Source organism: Ursus arctos, unplaced genomic scaffold (assembly GCF_023065955.2).
Source record: "Ursus arctos isolate Adak ecotype North America unplaced genomic scaffold, UrsArc2.0 scaffold_9, whole genome shotgun sequence".
Taxonomy (NCBI): Eukaryota; Metazoa; Chordata; class Mammalia; order Carnivora; family Ursidae; genus Ursus; species Ursus arctos.
In genome coordinates, this window is record NW_026623111.1 from 11,656,574 (window position 1) to 11,671,356 (window position 14,783).

General features: G+C 45.9%; 1 protein-coding gene across 3 annotated transcripts in view; it reads right to left on the reverse strand.

Moving 5' to 3' along the window:
* The window catches only part of PROM1 (prominin 1), a 104,683-nt gene that overhangs the window by 45,269 nt on the left and 44,631 nt on the right, over nt 1-14,783 (reverse strand). For all 3 annotated transcript variants that reach the window (XM_026514474.4, XM_057309814.1, XM_057309813.1), the window contains exon 4: nt 6,139-6,344. In XM_026514474.4, the coding sequence (XP_026370259.3) occupies nt 6,139-6,344 (206 nt within the window). The remainder of the gene's footprint in view (nt 1-6,138; nt 6,345-14,783) is intronic.

The following is a 14,783-nucleotide window of genomic DNA, read 5'->3' on the forward strand; positions in this document are numbered from 1 at the left end:
CAACCATGATGCAAGACCAGTATTGCCAGATTTTCCAATTATTCACAAAAATCCGGAAATCTGGATTTTTATGTAAAATCTTCCCTTTTTAAATATTTCCAACTAATTTTAAAAAAAGCTAAATACTATGCAAACCAATTGATAGTCTCCATTTGTGATCTCCAATTAAACTCCTATTTATTTATTTATTTAAAATTTATTTTATTTATCTTTTAGGGAGAGAGAGTGTGCATGTGCACAGGTGGGGGAGGGGCAGAGGGAGAGGGAGAGAATCTCAAGCCAACTCCCCCCTGAGATCATGACCTGAGCTGAAATCAAGAGTCCAATGCTTAACTGACTGAGCTACCCAGGCAACCTTTAAAACTCCTATTTAAACACAAATAGAGAATAAAGAAGTTATGCTTTTGTTGCCCTTGGTTTACAAAGTCCTTATTACTCAATACATTTTTTAAGCAAAAAAATAAACAAAAAACAAAACTAAAAAAACCTCACACGAATTAATGTTGTGTTTTTTTTAAACGACCATCAGTCAACTATTAGAATAGGAGAACACTGAGGGAAATTTGCCTCACACAAAAAGGGAATAAAATTTCAAGAACTATTAGCAATCTGGCATTTGACATGTGTTTTTATGCAGTGCAACAAAATCTCTTGAAATTTTTAGCCGAAGACAGGAACTTTAATTTTTATGGCATATTAGTTTTTCATCTTCTATATTTTATTATGGACAGGCCAATTTTCTCCCATATACACTTAAAAGTATAATAAGGGTAAACCTTTAAAATTTGTAGCAATTTTTTCCCTTCCAATTTCCACTGACTTAATGAAATTAGCCAATAAAAGCCAAATGAATGTTTTCAGTCTATAACTGATCTCTTATTTTTTAAAGATAATTTTTAAATTTTAATGTCAAATAACTATTCCCCTCTCAGTCACATTAAGAAAGTCTCATGATTTTCAGGCATGCTTGCTCAGTTTCTCTTCTAGAATCTTGTGGCCTCTAAGCCAGGAATTGACCATCACAATCCTAATAAAAAAATGAATTTTGAAAATTGCCAACTTCCTGACAGAGACTGGGATTCAATTTTCACCATGGCAATTGGCAAAGGCTGACTTACTGTACTCAGAAACTTAGAAATACACTGGAAAAATCAAGGTGTGGATGTTTGATCCTTTTTTGTTGTTGTCCATCACATTTTTGGAATTCTGAAAAACGCAGTGATGACAAAGCCCGAAGGAAAGAAAGGAGAGGAAACTTGGCTTTGTCTGGAGTCGGACACATCTGCTGGAACAGTCTACAGCGAGAGGTGGAAATTCAATCTTCTGCTGATGGTCAAACAGACTTACATAAACATATGTCAACGTCTGTGAATTCCAACATTCCACAGCTGCCTTTGGAAAAGCTCAGAGAGAGAACATGACCACATATATTCCATGTATATGAGGGGGCCTTTCTCTTTAACACCTATGCCTTTCTCAATTAAAAAAAAATTTTTAAATTTGTTTTAAATGAAAAAAAGGGTGGATGAAAAATAAGAGTACTCAAGACCAGTTTAAAAACCAACTTCGGATTAAATGCAATGTAGTATAAAGCCACAGAACAAAACTGAGCCTGATAAAAGGCGAGTAGGCTGCTCTGGGTTTATCAACGGGTTTTTAAAAAATCATATCCAAAGATTATTCATCAGTTGTATCCAATCTCTGCTGAGGTCAGTCTAAGCCAGAGGCTATACCTCCTTTTCTTTCTCTTTCTGCCTTCTAGCTTTGTTGACATTCTTTTGCCTCTTGTCTTTTTTTTTTTTAAGAGACATAGAGACAGAGAGCACTCGAGCGCACTTGTGCGCAGGGGCAGGGAGGAGAGGCAGAGGAAGAGGGAGAGAGAATCTTAAGTAGGCTTCACCCCCAGCACAGAGCCTGAAGCAGGGCAGGGCTCAATCTCAGCACCCTGAGATCATGACCTGAGCCGAAATCAGGAGTTTGACGTCCAACTGCTCAACCGACTGAGCCACCCGGGTGTCCCCCCTCTTATTTTATCTAATATGATTTTTGTGGACATAGTTTCTTCTCCTTCCTATCTAATAACATAGAAATCTTTGCTTTCCCTACGTCTGTAATTTTTTGGCTAGCTTTTTTTTTTTTTTTTAAGATTTTGTTTATTTATTTGAGAGAGAGAGTGAGCATGAGTTGGGGGGGGGTAGAGGGAGAGGCCGACTCCCCCCGCTGAGCAGGGAGCCCAATGCTGGACTCAATCCCAGGACCCTGAGATCATGACCTGAGCCGAAGGCAGAGGATTAACTGACTGAGCCCCCCAGGCGCCTCTCTTTTTGGCTAGTTTTGATTACTTGCAGATAATACAGAGCTACTATTCCACTCATAATGTTGAAATACTTGCAAACCAATAGAGGTTTCAAAAGAAAGACATCATAATAGCTATTCCAAATTTATAAATGCAAGCCAAGAAATTGAAATCTTTAGTGTGAGTTTAAGGTAAACGAAACAATCTCAAATACTACTCTTTTTTAGAGCTATTTGTGATTCATATAGAAATTCAATACATTATGTAAAATTTGTTTTAAGTTGTAACTTAGCCTCAAATAGGTGATTAACTTGTTTTAATTATATTGAAATTTGAAGATGTGGTTTTTAAATTAGTAAGTTTTACTTGGGTGGGGAAACATCTTTTTTTAATAGTTTTAAGATTTTTTTTTTAAACTTATTTATTTGACAGAGAGAGAGAGACAAAGAGAAAGAGAAAACAAGCACAAACAGGGGGAGCAGCAGGTAGAGGGAGAAGCAGGCTCCCCACTGAACAGGGAGCCTGACGGGGGTCTTCAATCCCAGAACCCTGAGACCATGACCTGAGCTGAAGGCAGATGCTTAACCGACTCAGCCACCCAGGGACCTCTGGGGAAACATATCTAGACTGAATCCAGAGAAGGCTATAGAGAATCACAGCATGTCTTTTTTTAAAGAATTTTCTAAACTAAAATATCCCTGGGAGAAAAAAAAAAAAAAAGAACTTATCTAAATTTATTTGATGGATCTTAGTTCTGAAGAATAAAAAAATTGTAGCATTCATTTTACATATAAATGAAAGCCGAGTTTATCTCTGACTTTGTAGCTTTATTGTTCGTGTATTTTGGTACTTTAAAAAAAACTTTTTAAAGATTCTATTTATTTGAGAGAGAGAGAGAGAGATCGGGCGCGTGGGCGTGGGCACAAGTGGGGGAGGGGCAAAGGGAGAGGGAGAAGCAGACTCCCCACTGAGCAGGGAGCCCCACCCAGGCTCAATCCCAGGACCCTGAGATCATGACCCAAGCCAAAGTCAAAGGCTTAACAGACTGAGCCACCCAGGCGCCCCAGTGGCATTTTAAACATAATGTACATAATTCAAACAGTTCAGGGGGAAATATAACATATATGGGGGCGCCTGGGTGGCACAGCGGTTAAGCGTCTGCCTTCGGCTCAGGGCGTGATCCCGGCGATCTGGGATCGAGCCCCACATCAGGCTCTTCTGCTATGAGCCTGCTTCTTCCTCTCCCACTCCCCCTGCTTGTGTTCCCTCTCTCGCTGGCTGTCTCTATCTCTGTCGAATAAATAAAATCTTAAAAAAAAAAAAAAGAAATATAACATATATGGCACCATAATTATATGTAATGTAAGTAAAAGCCCAATTTAAAAATAGAAACTCAATATAGAATATGTGCTTTATTAAAAAAAAAATTGGGAAGTCTATTCTTACATATGTAAACATTTATTTGGGTAAATAAGTAACTACATGCAACAAAGAATTTTCCTGAAATCACGGCACATGTATTTGTATCAAGTGAAAACTATTAACTTGTTGGATAAGGAATCACGTTAACAAGAAGCCCGAAGGGCAAGAATTTTCAGATACACTTTGTCGTGGGAGCCTCATCTTTGCTGTCCAGAGTGTGCCTCTAGAGAGGGGGACGCGTGGCTCTCCAAGTCTCTGGATGAAAAGATGGAAGTTTTCGGCTTAAAAGAAAAGCACGAGCATCTCTGCTGGGTCTGACAGGTCTTTGGACTGCATGGAACACTTTCCTGGTAGCTGGGGAGGAGGGAACCACTCCCACAGCTGTAGTGGGGTCTGTGCATTCCCGACAGTATTTCAAACACAAAGCAGAGAGACAGGGACATCTGAAATTACCATTGACCTGATCTCAAGCTGCTTTTCAGAATTCAAGGTGCAGGAACAGGTTCAAATTATTCACAAAGAGAGAGTTGGAGAGACAGAGAGACAAAGAAGAGAGAACAGAAAAACCCTCCCTGGCGGTCAAACAAGGGTGCGTGTGTGTGAGATTGGCAACCCATTCAGGTGGGTCCTGTTTGCACCTAGACTGTTAGGGTCTATTATTTAACTAATTTCAGAAAAAGTATGTCTTCGTTCCCCCCCACCAAAAAAAAAAGAAACACCTGCCCTGGAATCAGTGGTAATGCACTGGCTTTTGCTTTTGGGGGGAGATTTTTTTGGTTGGTTAAGTTTAATTTTTGGTGCAATGAATTCAGTAGGTAATACTTGAGCGTGATAGATAATTCCAAAGAGACAAAACGTCTATCTGCAGTGAGAAGTGATTTCCTTCCTACCGCCCAGAACCAGCAAATTGCCTTCCCAGAGGCCACCACTGCTACCTACCTGTATGCTCTAGGCAAATATAACGAAGTGTTTGTGTCTCTCTCCTTTTTTGTTTTTGTCATAGGGACCGTGTTCTATACACAGTCTGCAAGCTGCTTCTCTCAATTCATCTCTCCTGGGGACTGTTTCATATCAGCACGCCTAGGGCTGCCCTGTCCCTTCCAACAGGTATAGTGCATTCTGACAAACAATCACCCCAAAGCAGATGTCCTACCAGGACCCTGCTAATGGCCACACTTGCAGAACTTTTCTTCTTGGATTTCCAGCTAAAACTTCAGCTGGTAGGCCAGCTGAAACTGTTCTGTTTAATTTTGTTCAATTTCTGTTTAGTTCTGAATTCTGCTTAAATCCCCTTATGTAAGTTATTTAGCAAACCCTGAAAAATCTTACAGCTACCGAGCAAATGAGGTGCTTGGAGAAAACAGCGAGGAGGAGGCTGACTTCCTGTTCTCACTGTCTCTGTGTCTCCTTGGGGCCTAGCATTATTCACGTTGTGGGCACTTTATTTCTGTCGCTAAATGTCAGGACACTCATTGGCTGAATGAATGAGGAGATGTAGAACCATGAGCAAATACCACAACCAGGGGGCCAGGGATGTGGAGCACATTCCTCAGCCGAGGATCCTGATTTGCTCTTGACAAGAAGGTTACTTTTTTTCTTTTTTAAGATTTATTTATTTATGGGAGAGAGAGAGAGAGAGAGAGTGGGGTGGAGGGGCAGAGGGAGAGAGGGTCCTAAGCAGACACTGCACTGAGTGTGGAGCCCGACGTGGGGCTCGATCTCACGACCCTGAGATCCTGACCTGAACCGAAACCAGGAGTTGGATCCTTAACCCACCGGGCCACCCAGGCGCCCCGGGAATGCTGGTGTCTTAAAAGCAGTGTACTTCGGGTCTGCCAGTCACTTGGAAAACTTATGGCGGCAGAAGGAACCGCAGAAGAAACATTCTAAATCATGAAGCGTGTTCTAGGCTTCAGGAGAGGGTAGCAGCTTAACTACAAATTCAAGAAAACTAGGTTTATTATTAGAAAGTTAAATCTATTCTACAATATTCTCACATTCCCCCGTTGGGGGACTGTACCTATCCTTCAAGATCCCTTTGGATGTAAAAATCAACCAGCAAATGCTCTGCCTTCTGCAGGCTGCCTGTCTCCAAACAGCTATTTCAGGCAGACGCTGCTGCTCGGGGAGGTAAATAGTTTTTGCAGGCCAAGATGTATCAGCTTGTCTCCAAGAGGGGAAAAATACCAAAGGGTTGGCTTAGCGTGTAAATTAGGGCAGCCTGATTACCACAGTAACTTCTGGTCACAATGACACTGTTTTGAACCACCCTGGACACCCATTTTTGTTCTCTTCTGTTTTGTGGGTGTGTTGTTGTCATCGTTGTTTGGCTTTAAACTCATGGGCTTAACAGTTAAAACATGGGACATTCCTCACCCACCCAAAAACACAAATCCGCTGTGCTCCAAGACGCTACTTGCCTTATGAATATGCAAATCACCAGGAGGGTGATTGTAAAGTATTTCCTCAGGAAGGTCCCATTTTTCTTCTGTCGCTGATGCATTTCTCCACCACACTTGTTACAGCAACGGCACACACCAAAGCAAAACCCCACCAGGGGCATCAGAAAAATGAAGAGCAGTCCCAGGACAGCACAAATGATAATCCCGATTTCATAGTAGATAATCTGCAAGTCAAACAAAAGAAACAGCATCTACCGTAACACAAAATAACAAGTAGAACATTCCACAGTGTGCATGTTTCATTTGGGTTAACGTATTTGCCACCATGAGTTGAATCTTAATGTGTGTGTGTGTGTGTGTGTGTGTGTGTGTATTTCCATCTTGATGCTCCTTCTCTTTTCTTTTTTTTAAGAGGGAAGGGCAGGGGGGGAGGGAGAGAGAGAATCTTAAGCAGATTCCACACCTAGCGAATGGAGCCTGACGAAGGGCTCGACCTCACGACCCTGAGGTCATGACATGAGCTGAAATCGAGAGTCAGACGCTTAACTGACTGAGCCCCCCTGGAGTCCCTTGGTGCCCTTCTTGAAACAGAGGAAGTAGATTTGAGTTACCAGGATATGGAACCAAGGGGTTACTAGCTTCTTTCAACTCACAGTAAAATGTCCTAATGCAGGGTCAAGTTGCAAATGGCTGAATTTAAACCTCAAAGGTATTTTGTTTGTTTTTAAATGGTGTAACACATGTTGGCAGTAAAACTTGCATTAATCTACATATCAGGATGCCTTTCACCGGAAAGAGGGCACCAGTAGGAGTTATTAAGGATTCAAAACAGTTTGGGTTGGATCAATTCGTTACAAAAGAATCTGGAATATATCTAAATTTAGAAAAAAGGCTCAGATTTTCTGAGTCAGACATGTTCACCACAGGCCACTTGCTTTGCTTCCCCATCCATATGTTGGGAAAGACAGTACATACCTTGTAAGGTCATTGGGAACATTACAGATAACGTATGGTCAGTGATAATGTGCCAAGTGAAGTATGTGGCCTTCGTAAATGGTACCTCTCGTGCCGTGCTGATGAGGCTGGGCTCAGTCGCCTGTGTCCCGGACAGTCCTATGTTTCTAAGAACTAGCACGACTTCGAGATAGAATCATGTGACCTAAATATATTTTCATAATCACTGCTGGCTGTATTCTGGGATAAAAAAAAATGTAATGCAACCGGATGACACAAAACTTGAGTTTATTCCAATGCATGTATACAGTTATGCAAATTCCCATAAAGCAAGACATTTTTAACGCATGACAATTACAGATTGGCTGCTTACAACTAACGGACCAGCTAGCTAGCGACAGCTTCCGAAGCCACGCTGAGCCAAGTAAAGGAAACACAAGTCATGCTCCTGGAGTGAAATTGAGGTCTTAGCACTGAACTGGGAGTCAGAAGACCTGCTTTATTTTTTTTTTCTTACAATAATTTTTATTTTGTTATGTTAGTCACCATACAGTATATCCTTAGTTTTTGATGTAATGTTCCATGATTCATTATTTGCGTATAACACCCAGTGCACCATGCAACATGTGCCCTCCTTGATACCCATCACCGGCCTATCCCAATCCCCCACCTCCTCCCCTCTGAAGCGTAGGAGAAGGAAGGGAAGAATGAAGGGGGGGTAAACAGAAGAGGGAATGAACCATGAGAGACTGGACTCTGGAAAACAAACTGAGGGCTTCAGAGGGGAGAAGACCTGCTTTAAATTCCAGCAGGGGGCTTCCTATTCCCTAAACCAGAATTAGCATTAACATTATACACAGTACTGTGAGGGTCGGATAATTAAATGATTTAAAGTGAAAACAACCAGCCAAGTGCCCAGCGCACAGCGAATAGTCAATCAATATTATTCAACTCTGTAGGCAAATGCCTTAGAGCATTGAGGTACACATGGAACTTGAATATTAATTGAATATCCTTTGATATTAAGGATAGAATGCTAAAAAAAAAAAGGTGGTTGAATTTTGCTGCATTCATCAAGTATGTGCTCCTGCTTCAACTAAGCCGCACCCCAGGGCCGACAAGAGTCATTACGGTGGCTGTAACCTGCCCTTGGGGACCCACATCATTGGCCAACTGAGAAACCATCCTCAGACACCCCAAATTCTTCTCAATTTCCCTATCATTTTCCAGCAAATGTTTGAGATTATTTACTATTTTTTAAAGGGATTTAAAGTCCTTTCTGAATCCCAGGAGACACTGAACCCAAGCCCAGGACAGCAGGTGTTTCGCAATGTTCCAGATGCACTCTGTTTAGCTCCAAGTACAAATTCCACACTTTATATACAGCCTTTGCGATGCGACTGACTCCATATCATGTCAAAAAGTGTCAGGAACGAGATACGTCATTTTGAGAGTTCCCTTCTGGACTGAAGTCTGGCCAAGGTCTGGCAAGGACCTAACTGATTTCCTGACCCACAAGGATCTCCAGAGCACTTTGCGGATTATGGGGAGGAGAAGATCAAGACTGAAATGTACTGAGATGGGTTGCTATTCTTCGGTGAGGTACTAAAACTGAAAGAGAAGATTAACGATGATTCCATAAATAAAAATGAAACAAACCACTTTAAAAACCATCACAGTGGAGAGACAGTGAAGAACAGAGAGTTCTGACAGAAGCCTCTCATTACCCGTTGGCTTTAGACAGAGCAACAAGAAACAGCAAGCGAGGACTTTACCTTCAGAGTCAAGACTACATTTTCTGGCTGTGGAAGTCAAAGCAGTTGAGGAGTTGAAGAGAGGAAGGCAGAGGCAGCATGCATCAAGAAAACAGAAAAAGTTACATGAGCAATTAACCACCACTGAGAACGTTAACATTCCCTACGGAGAAAATCGAGTGAGAGGAGGAGCCACGTAAGACAGGAACATAAAACCGGAGGGTTTATTAGAGAGGCGGCCTCTAGGTAGAGTCAGGCCTGGAATTTACATCTGAAATTTATAAATGGATTTCTTGAAAGGTTCTTATCAATATACTAATCAGTTGCGGCCGGGGCGGGGAGATTAGAGGGAAAGTTACACATGAGCAACACACTAACCATGTGGTCTTCGCACAACAGAGGACCAGCAGCGGCCTAGAGCCCCAGCCAAAGCAACAGCTTCCAAAGTGTCCTTCCTCAGCTGAGACTCTGAGGGCATCAGCATTCCATGGACTCCCAGCATGTTTCATTCAAACCTCTTAATGTGATCCTGTTACTTAATCCTGGCTTCGTGTCCTGTTCTTCTTGACCATTCTGTTCCTAAGAAGAACCTCATGCTTCCCCTTCCTCCCTCCGGCTCCCTGGTGCTGCCTCTTCCCCCAGAACATTATTCCCTTCCCTGCTCTGCTCATGAAACTCAAGCCTGCCTGGATGTTGCGCCCTCCTGGAAATGTGTCTTGAGAACCGAGTCTGGGTTTGCTTTCATCCCTGCTTCATGCTGCCTTGGAGCCCACACTTGCCCCACATGGAAGGACTCTCCCATGGGAGCACTGCCCGAGCCATGCTGTTCGCTCCGAAAGAGCAAGAACCATGACGTCATGCTGACCATTCATTCTGTCGCGAGCACCCACCCCGGGACCTGGCATGCCACAGGGGCCCAACTGGAATCAGGTAACCTTATGAACGGAGGGAGTTCCCTAAATGGTGATCCAGAGATAGGGCTGGACCGCCCCGCAGTGAAACAGGAAAATGAAGATGCAATGAGTTTCCCATGAAGTGAGATTCGCTCAGTGTCGCCTTTTGGTGGGGAGAGGGAGGTGACAGGTATATGAAAGGGGACAAAGTTAGTGTTGTTGCTACGGTGGGTTTTAAATATCCTCGTGTGGCAAAATAAAATTGGGTGGCTCTATGTCATTCCCTGGATTACTTTTTTGGAACTGTGTGCTCTGGAAAATCTAAAAGTTTGGAAACTATAGCTTTGGAGGGCAGATTTTCACAGATGTGAAAGAACGATGATTGTGATATTAGTAACTTTTAAATGAGGCATCCGACACGTTGGGGTGAGCAGCTCAGATACACATGCCCTCAGGCATCTTGAATGACCCCGGGCATGGGCCTCACAGGCTCCTTGCCTCCCAAACTTACTACCATAAACACCTCATAGCACGTGAAAAAAAACACTGGCTTCCGCCTCCTCCCCTTGAGTGGGTATCAGATTTGGGTAAACACAGGCATCTGTCTTGAAAGCAAGCCCCGTATCATGGCTATGCTCAGGTGGGTTTCGGAAACCTGCTCTCAGCTCTAAGGCTGATCGTTCTGGGCTGAGGCCGGGGCAGAACCACCTATTACAACAATCAGCGGATTCTCTCGTGTTTAGTTTTCCCACTGAGGGGTCGGTCTGGTCTGACATGTCTGATGGGGTACCAGCAAACCCAGCAGTGGAGCTGGGCGCATCTTTACCTCTTCCCTGTCCATGCAGGCTGTCACATGGGTATAAAGTTATTTTCATGCAATGCAGCTATTTGAATCCCACTGTGCTGCTTTGGGTCTGTGACTCCCCACTCCAGTTAATTACCCATTATTGTCACCCGGGGACCATTTGAAAAATATCAATAACCAGCCAGCCCTGACCAACTACATCAGAATCTCCGGGGGACGGGCCTAGACCGTGTTGCCAATGCTACTCTGAGCCTTCGTGACCTTCCTGACACAACGGGGATAAGCAGAGATCCTACTTTATGCAGTTTTTGCAAAGAGAACAAGAGAAAACAGTGAGCAGCAACACATTTTGTGCATTATTCATTTCTAAGCGCTTTACATATACTATTTAATGTATGTTAAATGAGTTAATACATGTGAAGTGCTTAGACCCAGGTTCCCAGAGTAATGCTCAATCAGTCATCATTATCATCATCGTCATCATCATCATCAGAAGTAATTATAAATGCATGTTAACATTCTCATCTCTCACCTCCAACAAGCCTCAGGCAATGATCCTGGTCACGGACTATCTCGCACTGCTTCCTCTCTAAATGCTTCTGAGATCCCTAGAAGGTACTTTCCTTACTTGGAAAGGAGAGTGTGTTCTTACAGGCAGCATACCACGTGCCCCCGGGGCGGCAGGAAACAAGGAACTCACTCACTTACCTTTCGCAGACATGTAGGTGGGTTGCAAATACCAGACGCCCACCTGGAATGCTGACCTGCCATTTCCTAAGTGCCAAATCGATATCCATGACTGTTAGCACTAGTGAGGTCCTAAAAGGCAGCGGGGACGAGGCCCAGGCCCAGCACCTGCCCCCAGTGGAAGGTTCAAGAAAGGGAAAGGTAATAACTGAGGGATGACGTGAATGAGGAGGGGCAGCCGACCAAGAGGCTGGAGTGGAGAAGGACCATGCCCACGAGGAAACGAACCCAGGAGGTCATCCCAAAGAAGCTGGCCGCTCCTACGGACAGGGATGCGCAGAACGAAAAGATGGAGGTGGGGGCGGGGGTGCTGCTGGGAGAGCTGTCCCCCGGAAAGGTTTCTACAGGTACAGGTGGCACTTAGGGGTTGTTGGTGGGAACCAGTCGTAATCATCTACCTTAACTGCCCCGAACTATGCATTCTTTGAAGACAGGAACTGGATCCTTGTATTTAATGGAGGAGCCGATGCTTGACAAGCTCGGCTAAGGGGCTCTCTTGCAGAAAGCCCACGTGAGCTGGGAGGAGGGTGATGGTACGCTGTTTCCCTTGGTTTCCAGTCAGCCAGAGACTCTGGGAAGGGGCTCACCCCCATGTGGATCCGCGAGGAAACGCACTCAGGTGCGAGCTGCCCGTGTAAGCTCTACCTGACGTCTGTCGTGAGGACAGACTATTCCTCTGAAGACCAAACGGGGTAATGCTTGTAAGTCATGGACAAGGGCACCGCCGCCAAGCACGTGCTTCAGAGACGCTAGGAACCTGGGGCTATGAGACTCGTCGCTCGGATTTCCATAGCTTCCTCTGCCGGGTCCTCAGCTTCCCTCATGGCTGCATAATTCCAAGTCCTATGCCCTCCTGGCCTTCCATTTCTGCCCGACCACTTCTTCCCAGGGATGGTTACGCACTATCACGGTTTGTGGCTTAATAGGTCGAAGGCTGGGCACGGTGGCTGTCAGTCTCTCCATGCGGCCAGAACACTCGCGTGAGCGGCAAATTAGACACTTTAGGACGGCAGTCCAGTGGCCAGGGTGGAGCCTAACTTTTGTTGGTGGTGTGCTTGTCAGTTTGCAGTTAGACTCATCTGGGTACGAATCCCAGTTTCACCCTTTAGTCACTGGGTGACCTTGGGCAAGTCCCCCAGCCTCTCCGAGTGCGGGATTCTCTTGCCTGTGCAGTGCACAGCTCTTTCTGCCTCGGAGAGGTGTCATTGTGAGGATTAGAAACAATGTCAGGCTCCTGAGCCAGTGTCGGCCCGGGGTGGACAAGAAATGTTGGCTCTTAGTCTTACAGAGAGGGCGATGACCCAGTCATCAGAAGCAATGGAGCAGCTTTGTGCCCCCAGCCAAGTGCTCATAAACAGAAGTAAGGCTGTATTTCTCATCTGCTCTACATGCCTTGACGTCTCGGTTTACATGCCAGCTCTACCGTGGAGTCTTTTCCTGATTTCCCAGGGGCAACAAGAATCCCCCTTCTCTGAACATTCACGGTCCCTTATCAGAACCTCTTATGTGATGTGAACCCCCCTTCATCTCACAGCCCAGTGTCGATGGCATTAGTCTGCTGGGGCCACCATGACAGAGTGCCACAGGCCAGAGGGCCTGAACAACAGAAGGGTATTTCTCACAGTTCTGGGCGCTGGGAGTCCGAGATCAAGGTGTGGGCAGGGATGGGGTCTTCTGAGGCCTCTCTCCTTGGCTTGCAAACGGCTGTCCTCTCCCTGTGTCCTTAGGCGGTCTTTTCTCTGTGTGTGTGTCCTAATCTCCTCTTCTAAGAAGGATACCAGTCAGACTGGATTAGGATCCACTAATGACCCCATTTTAAGTTAATTACCCATATAACAGTGCTATCTCTAAACACAATCCCACTCTGAGGCCCTGAGGATTAGGACTTCCACCTATGAACTGGGGGCACAATCAGCCCATAGCATCCATGTTTATTTCTTATCCCATAACCTCCCTTCCACCAACGGCAGGTTGGTGGAGTGAAGACCATACTTCCACATGTTTGTCCCCCTGCCGTGCCTTGTTCCTACTCAGCATTCTGTCAGTAGTGATAAAATGAATACATAAAACAAAAGAGAGAAGAATTAAAAAAGTCAAGGAGGAGAGGGGCCAAGGATTGTAAAAGCACTACCTTTAACTTTCAGTGGAAGTGTAAAAAGGAGGCAGTCGTGTAAAGGGAGCCCTATTTCCCTTCCAACGTCAGGCCCCGCCCTTGGAACAAAAGGTCTGCTGAATGTTTCTGAAGCTCCTTATGAAGAGAGTTCACTACGAGAGCACCCAGCTGGGAGGTCACTGCCTCAGCGGCCCCACCACCATCTGAGGGCTCACCAGAGGTGCTCAGCTCAGGACAAAGAAAGCTGAAAAGGCTCCTTAGGGCCACTCGTGGGGCCAGACCCGCCCTGCGTGACTGGGTGATGAGAGAGCCCGTGGGCACCGGTCAGTACAGAAGATGCTGTTGGTGTCCCCCACCTCCCTCAGGCCTCAGTCATCTCCCTGTGCCTCCTCAAACTTCTAGCCACTGGCATCTTCAACTCTGCGCTTCCTTTTCTGGCCATGGCAGGTCAGAAGTGCTTAGGGATGAACACTTTTCCCCACCCCCACACAGCCCTTAGCCTGTGTGCCTTCAGTCTCGGCGTCTGGATCCCTCAGCTCCCTCACCCTTCCCGTGGGCTAATTCGGACACTGGTGGTTTGCACCGTTTCCCCAGCAATTCTATAGGATGACGCTGCAGTCGCCCCTCGTGGCAGGTGGCGTCAGGCTGCACCCTTTACAGGCCGCCCTCCCTGCCTCATATGATCTCTCTACTTCCCAGCCGGTGTTGCCTGCACCTCCGGAACAAACGACTAGCCGTGAGTCCTGGACTTCTGATCTGCTGGGGAGGACTCCACCCAACACAGCCAGCACACATCTAAGGGGCACACATCAGACTAGACCCGTCAGACAGCTCCCTCCCCAGGTGCCTGGCTTCTCTGGTGTCTTCGCCTCACCGAATCCCGCTTCCCTGGACAGCTGTGGAACACATGACCCAGCCCCACACGGAGGGGAGGATTCAGGTCTTCCATCTGGGCTCCGCTCTGCCTCCTCTCTCCACTTCCCCCCACGCCAGTGGGTTTTGTTCACCTACAAAGGCACCTGAGGTGGAGAGGAGATCAGGCACTAGGGAGCTCCCAATTTTACAGGAGCTCCCCATCGAATGCCAAGCCCGCCATAAAGGACTTGCCCAGCTAAGAATCCTGCCCTGGGTAGTGGCAGCCCAACACCGGCTCCAACTTGCCGGGGGCTGCTCAGAGACCCCTCAGGGTCTCCGGACCCCATCCTCCAAGGCCTGGACCAGGTGAATCACACTACCCCCACCCATTCCTTGGCAGAAGTAGTTGGCATTCAGGCCAGGCTGCTGATGGCACGCTAATTGTCAATATCGATATAAAAGCCACAGTCACTTTGTTCCGCCCAGGGAGGCAGGCAGACCTGGGCAACCGTGTCTGGGAGACCCCTGAAGCCAGTGGCATT